The sequence below is a fragment of the Panthera leo genome, chromosome A3 (assembly GCF_018350215.1).
Source record: "Panthera leo isolate Ple1 chromosome A3, P.leo_Ple1_pat1.1, whole genome shotgun sequence".
Classification (NCBI taxonomy): domain Eukaryota; kingdom Metazoa; phylum Chordata; class Mammalia; order Carnivora; family Felidae; genus Panthera; species Panthera leo.
Window position 1 is genome coordinate 133065946 of NC_056681.1, and position 13445 is coordinate 133079390.

The 13445-nt window shown below is 49.4% G+C and overlaps 2 protein-coding genes across 7 annotated transcripts in view; one reads left to right on the plus strand and one right to left on the minus strand.

Moving 5' to 3' along the window:
- The window catches only part of CPSF3 (cleavage and polyadenylation specific factor 3), a 39096-nt gene extending 38489 nt beyond the window's left edge, over positions 1–607 (minus strand). Inside the window, exon 1 of the mRNA XM_042933712.1 lies at positions 525–607. Within this exon, the coding sequence (XP_042789646.1) occupies positions 525–574 (50 nt within the window). The 5' untranslated portion in view covers positions 575–607. The remainder of the gene's footprint in view (positions 1–524) is intronic.
- Positions 575–12810, plus strand: ITGB1BP1 (integrin subunit beta 1 binding protein 1). 6 transcript variants are annotated; one of them, XM_042933717.1, is made up of 8 exons: positions 575–658; positions 4063–4172; positions 5149–5253; positions 7609–7687; positions 8961–9097; positions 11336–11428; positions 11946–12095; positions 12578–12810. In XM_042933717.1, exons 3-8 carry the CDS (start codon positions 5182–5184, stop codon positions 12647–12649), a joined length of 603 nt encoding a protein of 200 aa, XP_042789651.1. In that variant the 5' UTR covers positions 575–658; positions 4063–4172; positions 5149–5181; the 3' UTR covers positions 12650–12810. The 6 variants fall into 6 exon arrangements, with proteins under 6 accessions (XP_042789651.1, XP_042789649.1, XP_042789654.1 ...); XM_042933715.1 differs by lacking the exon at positions 575–658 and adding an exon at positions 871–976; XM_042933720.1 differs by lacking the exon at positions 575–658 and adding an exon at positions 1048–1208.
- Positions 12811–13445: the final 635 nt, after the last annotated feature.

Sequence of the window (13445 nt, forward strand, 5' to 3'; positions counted from 1 at the left end):
TTCACATCTCTGCTCTTTCTCCTCTTTCTCCCTCCCTTATTCTGCTGGGGTCTGAAGTCAGAAGGTCAAAACTCAGAGCTCATGTATTTCCTCTTTCACATCCTGGCAAATGTCAAGTCCTGGAGGTAACGTAAGAAACAGATCTGGCTCTTCTTCACACCTGCCAGAGCTTAACCCAGGTCCTCGTCTCATCCTGCCGTCATCTGCATTGCCGCTTCCACTCTTTAGCGTCTAGGAAAGCGCCCAGCGGCCCAAAGAGACATTTCTTCCCGCCCCCAACTCCCACACACTCTCCCCTGAGACTGAAGAAAAAGCAAAGTCCCATTCAACCTAGCAGGCCCGTTCCGATCCACAGTTCTCCAAACCCCTTCAGCCCGAGAGGCCTGGCCCGCAACTGCGGACCAAGGGCAGGCTCCCGAGGCCTGCGAGCGTGCGGGCGGGCGACTGAGGCGGCCAAACATCCGGTTACCCCTCCTCGCCTCTCACAGCCCGTGGCTTCATTCCCTCTCGCGCTGGTCCCTTACAGGGGTCGGATCAGCAGCTGGTCACTTTCCTCAGCAGGAATCGCAGACATCTCGGAAGTCTGAAGGCGAAGCGGGGCTGAGGATCAGGTCACGGAGTCTTTCTAAATTGGAAGCAGAACCTCGGGGAACCACAGGTAGGAGAAGCCCATCCATCCAGAGCACAACTTCCGGCCCTCCGGCGCCCGCGACACTAAGCTCCTCCCCCCCGACTTCCGGTCGGAGAAACCGGGACGCGAGGTTCCTCCCCTCAGCGGAGTCCGGAAACCTGGGGCGGGGTCAGTTCTGCGCCTGCGCGACGTCTCGGGGGCGGGGCCCGGCGGGCGGGGCCTGGGGCGCCGGAAAAGCTGGCACTGGAATTCGAACTGGAGTGGCTGCCCCAGTGTCCGCTGCCTGGGCTGTGGGCGTCTGACCCTGACCGCAGGCGGCCCCAGGGGCGGGCCAGAGGCTGTGAGGTGAGAGCCGGGCCCTGGCCGGTCCCGGACTGAGCCTGGCCGGGAACGCGGGCCCCGAAGGCGGTGCCGGCGGGGAGGCCCGCGGTAGGGCGGATGGGTGGGGCCGCGGGGGCTGCGGTCTCCCCCGGGACCCGCCTTCCCGGGGCCGGGGACCCAAGTCCCCAGGTGGCGCGGAGCGGGCGGCGGGAGTGGAGGAGCAGGCCCGGGCCTGCGGGAGGATGCGGTGCCCCAGGTGCCAGGTTCCTGTTTGGGGTGGGACTGCAGCGCTTGTGACGGCAGGTGTCGTGTGTGGATCGGTCCCGTCGGACACGGAGACAGGAGTGGGAGCCTCCGCGGGGCTGCTTCCGGAGTCGGACTCCGCTTTGTGGGGCCGTGAGGAGCGCTGTCTTTTTGTGCCGGCTCCTCTTGGTTTCTCCACGGCTCCAGCCCCCTCCCCCCACCGCGAAGGGCCGGCGTGGTGTCTGTCCTGTTTGCTTTCATCCTGCGCACCTGCACGTGGCAGGCGCAACACAACAGTGAGGACTACGTGGGAAGCAGGGTGGGGTCTGGAAAGAGCTTCGGCGGTCGGGTGTGTCTTAGGTTCCAAACTTGGCCCCACCCACTATGAGCCTAGCGACCTGGGGCAAGACGCTTAGAGTTTTGGCTTCTTCATTTGAAAGGGGCTGTGATACTGCAGCCTTGCTGGCCAGTAGCGAGGGTTACAGGTTTGTATAGCGCCCAGCACTGGGCGGCACACGGTAGGTGTTCAGGACAGGAAATTGGTATCTGGGAGAAGGTTCTTCAGTTCATTAAACGTGTCCTTTGCCAGTCTGTGCCAGACGTCGGGTACACAGATGAAATACCTAGCGCCCATCTTTGAGGAGCTCACAGTTGAGAGAGTTCCAAGTGGGCAATAGCCGGCTGATGCTATGACCAGGGTGTATGCTCAAGCTGTGCAGTGCCGGTCCCTTAGCCCAACCTGGAGGTCCAAAGGAGGCTTTCTAGTAAAGAAGAAGCCTGAACAGAGTCTTGAAAGGTGAGTAAAGTTAGCTGAATGAATAAAAAGGTGGAAGGGCGTCTGAGGCAGACCGAATGGCAGGAGCAAAGCATGGAAACAGGGAGCTGTGTGCCTGCTCTTTGCATTCCTTCGAGATGAACCTGTGAAGCTGGTCGTGGAAGACGAGACTGGAGAGGTCGATAGGAGCCCCCGTCACGGAGGACCTTGCATGTCCTGGCCAAGAGCTTTGGCTCCACTCTCTCTAACTTTGGAGAGCCAGTGAAAGATTTTAAGCACATTACTGGCATCAGATTTGAGTTTTAAAGAAATCTTTTTAGCTGGAGGTTGGTAGTAGCTTTAAAGTGGCAAGGAGTCCCGTTGGGACATGAATTCCTTCCTCAAGTTGCATGCCAAACTCTGGGCATCTGTGTCTCGCTGTGGGTTGGGGATGCACTGCTTTCATCAGGTGATGAAAGAGTGATTATACCCAGCAGCGGGCTAGTGATGGCATGCACCTGTTAGAGGTGTGGATGAGCCAACGGTTCAGGAGGTTTATTCAGCAGATCTTAGTATTTTATTGGAGGTGGGGCTTGGAGGACATTGCGGAGTTGATGACTTCCTGGTTTCCACCAGAAATAATAATAATTTACTGAAAGGGAAAGGAGAGGAGCAGAGCAGATACGGAAGGGAAGGTGAAGCGTTTGCTTCAGCCATTTTTTGCATTTGGTAAGTTTGGAACATCCAAGTAACAATCTGTATCTTTCGCCTCATTTTTGTGCGTGAATAATTTAGAGGCAAGAATAATTTGCTTCGGAACATGCATCAGAATAGCAGCAGATATCAAAGACTTTAATAAGTGCCTTTCCCTCCCTCAGCTTCTCAATCGGTGGTGGAAAGAAAGTCTTAAGGAGCAGCAAAGGCGTGATTGTGCCAGTGTGCCGATTTCCAAAGCATTCCAGTATTCCAGGGACTTGAAGGGATGCTTCAGGATTTCACTAGGGATGGCATAAAATTTTATTTTAAAGTCATATTTAAAATTGTTGTATATTGAAACACACACACACACACACACTTAAGATATAATGTCCTTAAATGTGCTGTGCAATATTTTGACTTATCAGAGACTGCTAACATGGTGCTTTATGCTGCTAGGTTAACCCAGTTTGTGCAGACTTTGGAATAAGGCTCTCTTGCCATCTTGTTCTTACTGAAAAGCATCCCATGAATGCAAGGTGATTGGTGGCAGCAAATGATCTTCAGTAGCCTGCTAGTCTCCCTCCTTTTACTTACACCTTCTGCAGCTAGTTCTGTACCCACAGCCAGTCATCTTTCTAAAACAGAAGTCTGATCCTATCGCTTGACTGCCTTTTAACAGCCTCTGGAGTCTTGCTGTTAAACCTAAAATAACCCCCAGACTTTTGTTGTGGTTTGCAAAGCCCCCTTGCACCTTTCTGTTCATCTGTCCCTCTCCCTCCTGCTCCCATGAAAGCCAAGGTGGCCTCTCGCTGTTCCTGGCAGCAGGCATGTGCCCTCAGGACCTTTGCACTTGCGCTGCTCTCTGCTGGACTGCTTTTCCTCCGCACCTGTGCGGCCACCCTCCTTTCCTTCTTCACGTCTCCTTATTGCTCACTTCCTCGGAGCATCTTTTTCTAATGTGCTCACCCTTCCTTCCATCAGCTGCATCTCCTGAGCTTGCCTTCATTTCCCTCATAACAGTTCTTTCCTAACAATGTGTGTGTATTTGGTTTTCTTGTTGGTCTGTCTCACCTTTCTGAGAATGGGCCCCCTGAGGTCAGGGCCTTTACCTGTCTTATTCACTGCTGTATCCCCAGCATCTAAAAGGCGCTCACTGGGTACCCAGGAATGAATGAACGAATCAGATTTTCTTGCTACTCCACAGATGAATCAAAAATGTAGAAATAAGTTGGATGATGGGGCTAGTGAAAAAGCTTGGGCTTGGAACTCAGTCTTGGGCAAGTGGCCTAAGGACAGACACTGGTGAGTGGCCTGAGAATGATGGGGTCTCCAGATAGAGTGGGAGAAACTTCTCATGGGAGCAGGGACATTCAGTGACCACCCCACGATTTATTCATTCTTGTTCTTTCATCAGGTACCTTGTTTTTCTGAAAAGAACCGATCATGTCGGAATGACAGGAAGCTCTCTGTGCACACGGCCGTCTGTGGGAGCTTTGAAGACAATAAAATAGTCTTCGTTCTACCGTAAGCAGATTCCCTTGTTCCCTTGGTAGGATCCAGTCCTTAGTAAAAATTTGTTAGGTTATCTTACTCATAAATCCTCCTGAAAGATGGGTCACAGTTCCCTCGTCTATAAAACGCAGATTATAACCTACCTTCTATAAGCCCCCAGCTTAATATGCGGCACAGATGAGGGAAACCCTTAGAACAACCTCTGGAGCAAATGAATGTGTCACCAGGTTGCTGTGACAACAGTGACATGATGCATTTGGAAGCATGTGAACCCTGAAGCATTGCCATGCAGGTTACTTAGTAATTTTTCAACTATAATAGATGTGCTCCTGTGAAACAGGCAAGTATAAATTTTGCTTCCAAGGCGTTAATTATTACCTAAGAAAAAGATATATACAAGACTGACTCTGGAAGACTCAAGGCCGCCTCCTTCCCTGGCCTCACGAGAGTGCGGAGGGGAGAGCTGGCACCTTGGAATGTTTTTATGTCAGTGTTTTCTGAAAATCCGCTCCAGACCTGGAGAAAAGTGCACATTTCTGGGCTTCCGCTCTAAGCCCGACCATTCACAGGATGTGACCCTGAGACAGCAACTGAATCTCAGTGCCTTGGTTGGTCAGCTAATACGTCACATGTTTTACTAAGGCCTTGAACTGGTTAAAGAGCAGTGAGGCACTTGAGTGTTTTGAGGAGTAGATGACGTGTGTGTGTGTGTGTGTGTGTGTGTGTGTGTGTGACCCCTGAGAACGATGCTTCTCACGCCCCTGGATAGGCCAGGAAGGTTTCTGTCCTTCTGGTTCATTGCGTCAGATTTTTCAAACTTAAAAAAAAAAAAAGAACGAAACAGCAGCCTCCGACTTCTGTGGTCGAAGGAGACTATTCGTTTCCGGTGAGAGGACCCAGAAGGAATTGGTGATCTTTATTCCTGCGATGCATAAAGTGACGGGAGGTTATTTCTCCTGCCGTGACTAACTACCGTTTGTCCTTCCAGGGGGAGCTCCTCTGCGTCGGGCGACGGTGAAAAATGTTTCGGAAAGGCAAAAAACGGCACAGTAGCAGCAGTTCCCAGAGCAGTGAAATCAGTACTAAGAGCAAGGTAGGGGGAGCGGACGTAGGAACAGAATCCTAAAGCGGGGAGAATCTTGTCTGTCCTCACTGGCACCGCACGAAGGTACCAACCGCGGCACAGCTGCCGGTGTTTTTCGGACTAGGCGCGTCTTCACATCCGTTGTTGGTGCCAGAGACGCATCATCCCGCGCTCGATTTAACTCCGTTCTGTTGTGGAGATCTGCCGAGATTCTTCCATGCCCGAACCCAGCTGGGACAGAGGACGGGTGAACGGTCTCAGTGAAACACTGGTTTTGCAGCATTTTACATGATAGAAATTGGCAGGCAGTCGGGGGGCCGGAGCTCTCGAATTCTGGGATCGGTGGTTGTGTGTACGTAACTATAGTTCTATTCACTTACCGCTGAGCTAGGTGGATGGTGAGGCAAATGCCACGTTTAGGGCTCTGGAGAGAGTGAGAATGTGGTTTGTAAAGGGGCCTCAGAGGCCTGAGTCCCCGTCCCGGGACCGGCCTGTGTTTCTCGGTTTCACCGCTACCCTTTCCGCCCCCTCCCGAGCTCTCGGTTCGAAAGAGACGAGTGTGCTCATTGCTCGCACGCGGTGGGGTGGGAGAGGAACCCGCGGCACAACGTGGGCGGGTGCCCGCCCCCGGGGAGGTGAGCCCTGCGCTAGCCCGTGCGGCCACACCTCGGTGGCGGAAGACCCCGTGACGGCCACTCGGGAGTCTCACTGAGCCGGTGGGCTTCTAGCCAGAGGCACGGGAATTTGGCGTCTTTCGGAATCCTGCCCGAGAGTGGGAAAAATCGACCGTTTCCCTGAAGGGTTTTGAACTGAGGCTGGTCGAGAAGCTTCCCGCTGTTACCTCTGCAGCCCTTGTGTGGGGCCCCCAGCCTGGGCATCTGGTCCGGCCCAGTGTCGTTCTCTCGATGGGAGAGCGGATAAAGGGGCCTTGACCTGCTCGGGCAGAGCAAGACCGGAGCTCGGATTTTGCGGACTCCAGAGGGAACCTGCTAATGGCCTGAGATGTTGGTTCCGGGCCACGGGTTCTTTGAGGTGGCCGGTGGGGCCCGGAGAGGTGCGGAAGGGGCCACCTGCTGTGGAGTGAGGGCCTGAGCCCCAAGGTGATGGTGACCGCCCGCCCTGTGGCAGTTGTAACAACATCTCAGTTCCGGCTGCCTTCCCCCCACCCTGAGTGTGTACGCTCTTTCCAGTTTTCAGTCCCACACGGAACGTTACGGTGAACATCTCTGTGCCTAGAGCTCTGTTCTCATTGTACGTTCTGCCCTAAGAGGCGCCACGACGGGAAAAGGGAAAAAACATATATAAGGCCTGAAACAGTTTTGTATTCTCCTCGATTTCACTTCTCGAACACGGAGAAAATATGAGTACGTTGTACTTTTAAAATCTCACTTTGATTTGAGGTGAAAAACAGTGGCTAATTTTTTGAATCAGGAATTTTCACGGAACGCCATTTCTAACGAAATGAAGCCTATCCAGGGTACGATTCTATAGAACAGACCACGCTAACATGGATGATTCTTTGTGTTTTGCTTAACAGTTTCATTGAGTTTTCTCTGCAATTCACATTGAGAATTGCGCTCTGGTTGCCGGTCGGCCCGCGCCTGACCGCGTGAGCCACGTCCTCGTCAGAGTAATTGCAGAGGCGCGGGAACGGGGATTAGGCCTCGACTGGAAGTCTGGGGTATTTTCTAGATGTAACCTTGGGTGAATCACTTCACCCCTCTGGGTATCTTTGCTCATTTATAATACAGGATCATGCTCCCTGCCTGCTTTCTGCACCGGCTTCTTTTTGGGGTCAGTGGAAACTAAGTGAAAGCAAGGCGTAGATTTTCACACAACGACCTGACTACCAGGTATCTTACAAGGAGGCGGGTGTAACGGCTGTAGTTTATACCGGGAATGTCCACACCGTGTTTGTCTGATGCTGTTATGGTAGGAGCAGTTGGGACTACCTGAAGTTTGCTATAGAATTTGTCTTTATTTATTTATCTACTTTTTAACATTTATTTTTGAGACAGAGAGAGACAGAGCATGAACGGGGGAGGGTCAGAGAGAGAGGGAGACACAGAATCAGAAGCAGGCTCCAGGCTCCGAGCCATCAGCCCAGAGCCCGACGCGGGGCTCGAACTCACGGACCGCGAGATCGTGACCTGGGCTGAAGTCGGACGCTTAACCGACTGAGCCACCCAGGCGCCCCTAGAATTTGTCTTTAGAACAATCTGTCACATTCGATCTGCCTGAATAGTCGACCTGCTTTTGTACGTGTTGATTCAACTATAAGAAGTAATTTGAGTGTTTGTTAGAGGATTTGAGAGAAGACAGTGCTTCTAATTCTGTTTCCATTTTTGTTTTGTTATTTCTCAGTCTGTAGACTCCAGCCTTGGGGGGCTCTCACGATCCAGCACTGTGGCCAGCCTCGATACAGATTCCACCAAAAGCTCAGGTACGGAGAGGAGTTGGGCCGCTTATTAAGGCTTTTAACCGGTGTTCACAGAGTGTTCCCAGGGTAGCACAACGAATTCTTGTGCGCTGGGCTTTTTTTGTTTGTTTTTTTTCTCCTCTGCCATTTTGGACAAGAGTTTGGAAATGGCCCAAGATCTGGTGGGACGCGGGTCGAAACGGCTGGCGAGAGCCACTGCCGTGGCGGTGCTAGCACACGTGGGCGATCTGCTCGTCAGGGCTTCTAGAGCAAACACGTGTGAAAAATAGCATGGTAGCAATTTAGGGGTCTCAAAACAGCTTTTCAGGACATGGGGTGGCAAAGCGTGAGTGATATGGGAATGACCTTGTTTGAGGGCCGTGGGAGAAGCATCTTGCTGTTGGAAGGGTAAACATCTGTCAGTCTGTACCTTCTCATCCAGGCCAATAAACGGCTAGAGTCTAACTGGAAATATAAAAATATATATATATTTTGTCCACACTCTTTCTCCTTTTCCCTTCGGCATCAGAGACTAATCGGTCTATGAAAGTGGGGATGGCAGAGGGGTGGGATGAAGGCAGGAACCAGATGATGTAAAAGAGCTTATGGTAGCGTAAGGTCTATTATTTTTACTTCCAGACGTCTTAAAAACATTAGAAACGTGGGCATCTTTTTCTACATAAACATAACCTAAAAGTAACCACGTAGTATTCCTTTAACGTGGAAGATTACGTAGTGCTTTGTGGGAATTTGGGGACTGGCTAGATCTTCCAGCCCACACGGTTCTGCAGCCTGATGCCGTCTGTCGTGTAACAGAACATCTGTTAATGTTAAGGGACTTCCTGTCTGGCATTATTCCATCTACATGAAAAAAAAAAATTGCGGGTTTTTTTTTTTTTTTTGACCGGTAGAGGTAGACCAGATTTGCTGAATGGGGAAAGCAAATTAATAGTTAACATGGTAAAGAGGAAGAAGAAACCAAAAAAACTCTAAATATTTTAACGTATCATGAAGGTACCCAATCATTATCTAGTTGACAATTTTTCTCCTGTGTTTTGGTTTATTCCTGTTGAGATTTTTATGTTTAGTGTATTATGAGTCACTGAGGAAACGGTTAGTGAAATTCCAAGTTCTTTCCTATTACTTCAAATAATTTTGCATTAAAAGTTTTTTATTTTCATTAATGGTGAAGTTCTGATGACAGTCTGTTTTTTATTTGCAAAGGGGTTGAGGATACCCTGTAACGCAGACATTTCTTTTGAAGTCTTACCATTAACAATTTTTCTTTCACCTTTAGGACAAAGCAATAACACTTCAGATACCTGTGCAGAATTTCGAATAAAATATGTTGGTGCCATTGAGAAACTGAAATTCTCTGAAGGGAAAAGTCTTGAAGGGCCCCTAGACCTGATAAATTATATAGATGTTGCCCAGGTAAAAAAAAAAAAAAAAAATAATAATATTAGAACATTCTAGAGAATAAATTCATGGCTTTGGAGAAAATGTTCCATGCTTTTATCACTGTTACAATGTTTACTGAGCACTGTGGTCATAGGTGGTACAAGGTATGTAGGACGGAGTCTCAAGGGAACAGGGACAGTTCTTTCCTTCAAAAAACAGCACTTTTTACGTTCTCGGGGCTGACTGAGCTCCTCATTTAAATGAGGAGCTGAGTGCCGTGACTGGTTACACACCATAAGTTTGTCTTTTCAAACAGTCTGGCAAACCTTACTGTATTTCCGTTGAACTAGTTACAGCTCTTTGGATAATCTAACTCCTAGTGGTGTTGACCTATCGATTAATACCCTGTTTGCAACAAGAATTGAGGTGAAGTGGGTTTCAAAAACATCCCAGTCAGTGGGGTGCCTGGGTAGCTCAGTTGGTTGAATATCCAGCTCTTGATTTCGGTTCGGGTCATGATCCCAGAGTTGCAGGATCGAGCCCCATGTTGGGCTTCATGCTAAATGTGGAGACTGCTTAAGGTTGTCTCTCTCCCTCTGCCCCTCTCTCCTGCTTGCACACTCTCTCTCAAATTAAAAAACAAAACAAAACATACCCTAGTCAAGAAGATTTAGACAAAATAGTTGTGAAGGAAAATCAAGAATAAAAATTAAGACAAATCAAAGATGTACAGTGAGTGCATAAAATACCGTAAGACCTGTGCCCTTGCCAGTGTGGAAGTGGACGAACCAAAAGACTTAAATTGTTTCCTGAATTTCCACAAAATGGAGCCACAGGTCTTTGTGTTTAACAAAGGGATATTACCACAGTTACTGGTTATAGTTAACCAGTATGCTGGTTACTCTAGGGATGTTTGGTCTGGTAAATCATGGAGAATGGGATCATTAGATACAAAGTCACGTCCTCAGGAAAGCACAGGAAGTCTCTTCTGTCTGAAGGGAATAAGCCAATCTAATTTGCCATCTAACAGAGACCTCTTGGTAGTCTGGACTGATACAGTTAGTGCCCCGGCGTTCAGTTTGGGATACGGTCATTGCAAAAGTGTGCAAGCAACAACCAGTCCAAGTATCGTACTGAAGGATGGCTAATGTTCCCCCCAGAAGCGGACTCGGATTATTTTCATTCTGATAAGGACCGCTGAGTTTCTCAGATCACCCCGGGCTTGTCAAAATTCCATCAGTGACAACAGCATTGCTATTATCCCATCTTTTGATTCTTGAAATGCTGGAAGCCCACGGTGAGAGGTCCCTGGCAGGAGGTTACTAGAACCATGCGAGGAGCCAAGAATGGAGGCATGCAGACATAGCTTCTTTATCAGAATTTCCTTAGCGTAGGCAAATGTTTCCACACAAACGTTTACGGCACGGAACATCTACTGAATGCCAACGCTATCTTGTTAGTTGTGCAGAAGACAAGTTAGGCAGTATTCTGACTTAGGATAGAACTGGATAATCTGCTAGGGAAACTGGAAATCTGCTAGAGAGAGAGAGTGTGTGCATACAGGCGGGGGAGCGGCAGAGAGAGGGGACAGAGGATCCGAAACAGGCTCCGTGCTGACAGCAGAGAGCCTGATGAGGGCTTGAACTCACAAACCATGAAATCATGACCTGAGCTGAAGTCAGACACTTAATCTGCCGAGCCACCCAGGTGCCCCAATAGCTTTATTTTTCTGATGTAAACGTTTAAGTGTCCCTGGGACCTGTGAGAAATGTTTTCAGTTTATAACTGAAATTACTAACGTCAAGACAAATGGATGTGAATTTTGCTCAGCTCTGTGAACTGTGAAAACAGAACAAAATCCTGGTGAAAATTTTTCTTCTGCCTCTTTGGAGAACGATTCTTGCCAGGCTACTGTGTACCCTGCATTCTTTTTTTTTTTTTTTTAATGTTTATTTTGTTTTGAGAGACAGAGACAGAACCCGAGTGGGGAAGGGGCAGAGAGAGAGGGAGACACAGAATCCAAAGCAGGCTCCAGGCGCCGAGCTGTCAGCACAGAGCCCGACACGGGGCGGGAACTCACTAACTGTGAGATCATGACCTGAGCCGAAGTCGGACGCTCAACCGACTGAGCCACCCAGGCGCCCCTTGTGTACCCCGCATTCTTAAAAGGGTTTGGGTTTGTGATGGCCAGAGACTAAGCTTGGCTAATGAGATTTAAGGAATGTGACATAATTGTTAATGTAGACCATGTAATTTATTTTTACTTTAAAGCAAGATGGAAAGCTGCCTTTCGTTCCTCTGGAGGAAGAATTTATTATGGGAGTTTCCAAGTATGGTATAAAAGTGTCAACATCAGATCAGTATGTAAGTAATATTTCTTAGAGAATCTGGGAGGCAGGCTGGGAAGGGGCCACTGGTAGTTTTGTCTGTTTGCGGAATTGTTGGTTGGTAAATGTTCCTGGCAGCTGGTCTTACAAAAATGACTGATTTCTGAGAGGTAACGGAGACCCCCTTTGGCTCCTCCTGTATGGCAGGGCCCCACCAGCACCCCACACTGCTGGCCCCTAATGCGTTTTTAACTTAGGATCTCATGCCAGCTCAGGGCAGATGTCAGCTTGGAAGCCTGGCATAGGGAAGAGGCTCATGAACTCAGATCTTATTCCTGTCTTTCTGGAATTTTAAGTAGGAAGGGATAACCCTGAAGGCAAAGTACCCATTAACTGAACATTCTGGAATGTCCGTTTGGGTGAAAAGCCTATAGAACTGTTTTCTGCCAGATCCATAGCCAGGCTGTGTAAAGCCTCACGATTCTGCACGGAAAATTAAGTATGTAAAACACCTGTAACACAGTCACCGTCTTGCGTTCTCCTGACTTCCGTAGGATGTCCTGCATCGGCACGCTCTGTATTTAATCATCCGGATGGTGTGTTACGATGATGGTCTGGGGGCAGGAAGAAGCTTGCTGGCTCTGAAGACCACAGATGCCAGCAATGAGGAATACAGCCTCTGGGTTTATCAGTGCCACAGCCTGGTGAGGTTCAAGTTGGCTTGCTTAGGCTCTCATTCATCAGACGAGATGGTGAAACCACAGCGTGCTTACGGTCTTCTCAGAGGCCGAAGAGATGCCACCCACCGTGCCTGACACCTGGCGTAGTGTGGGTGACTGGCCCCAGGTCAGCCAGCTGGCCAGACCTGCCGCGGGCGGGCAGTTGCCCGGCGGGGATCTCGAGGTCGGGGCGGTCACAAGGCCGGTGGGCAAAGCGGTGTGCCCTCCTGAGCAGAAGCCCCCCCCCCGTTCTGTCCCTGTTGTCTTCCGGACTCATCAAGGTCCCTCCCAAAGGCCAGGTTCGAGTTACCACGCATGCTTCTCTAAAGGCACGCAGGAAGGGGGCACGTGACACGTGCAGGTTTAGGAGAGGTGTTAAGAGGGTCCGATGTGAACCTCTGCTGGTCAAATTAAATTCAGGAAGAGATGGACAGAGTCTCTTACTCTATCTTTTTCACTTAATATAGGAGCAAGCACAAGCCATCTGCAAAGTTTTATCCACCGCTTTTGACTCCGTATTAACATCTGAGAAATCCTGAATTCTGCAATCAAGTGGAAGCTGACTTCGTGTGGGAGTTCGGCGGCTTTTAGTCTGCAGGGTTGAGCTGTTATGGGAGTAGGAAGTGGTGAAAGCGAAGAAATGCGGTGTGTAACATACTGATCATTTGCTTTTCTATTAAAATGTGTCTTATTACGGTGAGTTAACTCTCAACGAGGTTGTCCGCTTTCTGCGACTAAAAAAGAAACCTCCCCTCTCGCTTTTAAACACAAATGAGCTTAACACCTAAGCGTCACAGAAGTGCCCTCAGCGAGTGGCGAGCACGGAGCGCTTTCCACGGAGGTCACGTACCGTCCCCGGGGCGGCACGTGGGCCCCCCGCCGGCTGGGAGCGCCGGTCACCTGGTCTGGAACAGCGACGCAGCGCTGCCAGCTCACGACACAAAAAGTAAGACCGTGAAGGTGCACCGTCAGGAGGACGTGCTCGGAAACCAAAGCATCGACCTCGGCGTTCCCAGACCAGAGATCACCACGCGTGTTAAACAGCACAGAAAGAATCTCATGTACAGGAGGCTGGTGGGTTTTTCTAAAGGACCTTTTTAATATGCAATGCTTAAAGGATTAAAAACATTAAAAATAACACTATGTCCATTTACAGGTGTTTTATTTTTTTCCAGTCAAATGACTAGTTCGCGGGAAGAGCCAACTTACTGAACATGCTCTAATTATAAATCACTGCATTAAGGACAACGAAAATAAGAATCGATTTAGGTTATACAATATATACAGTTGCGCTGCAACCAGATCAGAGCAATCAAGCGAATGAACGGAGTATCA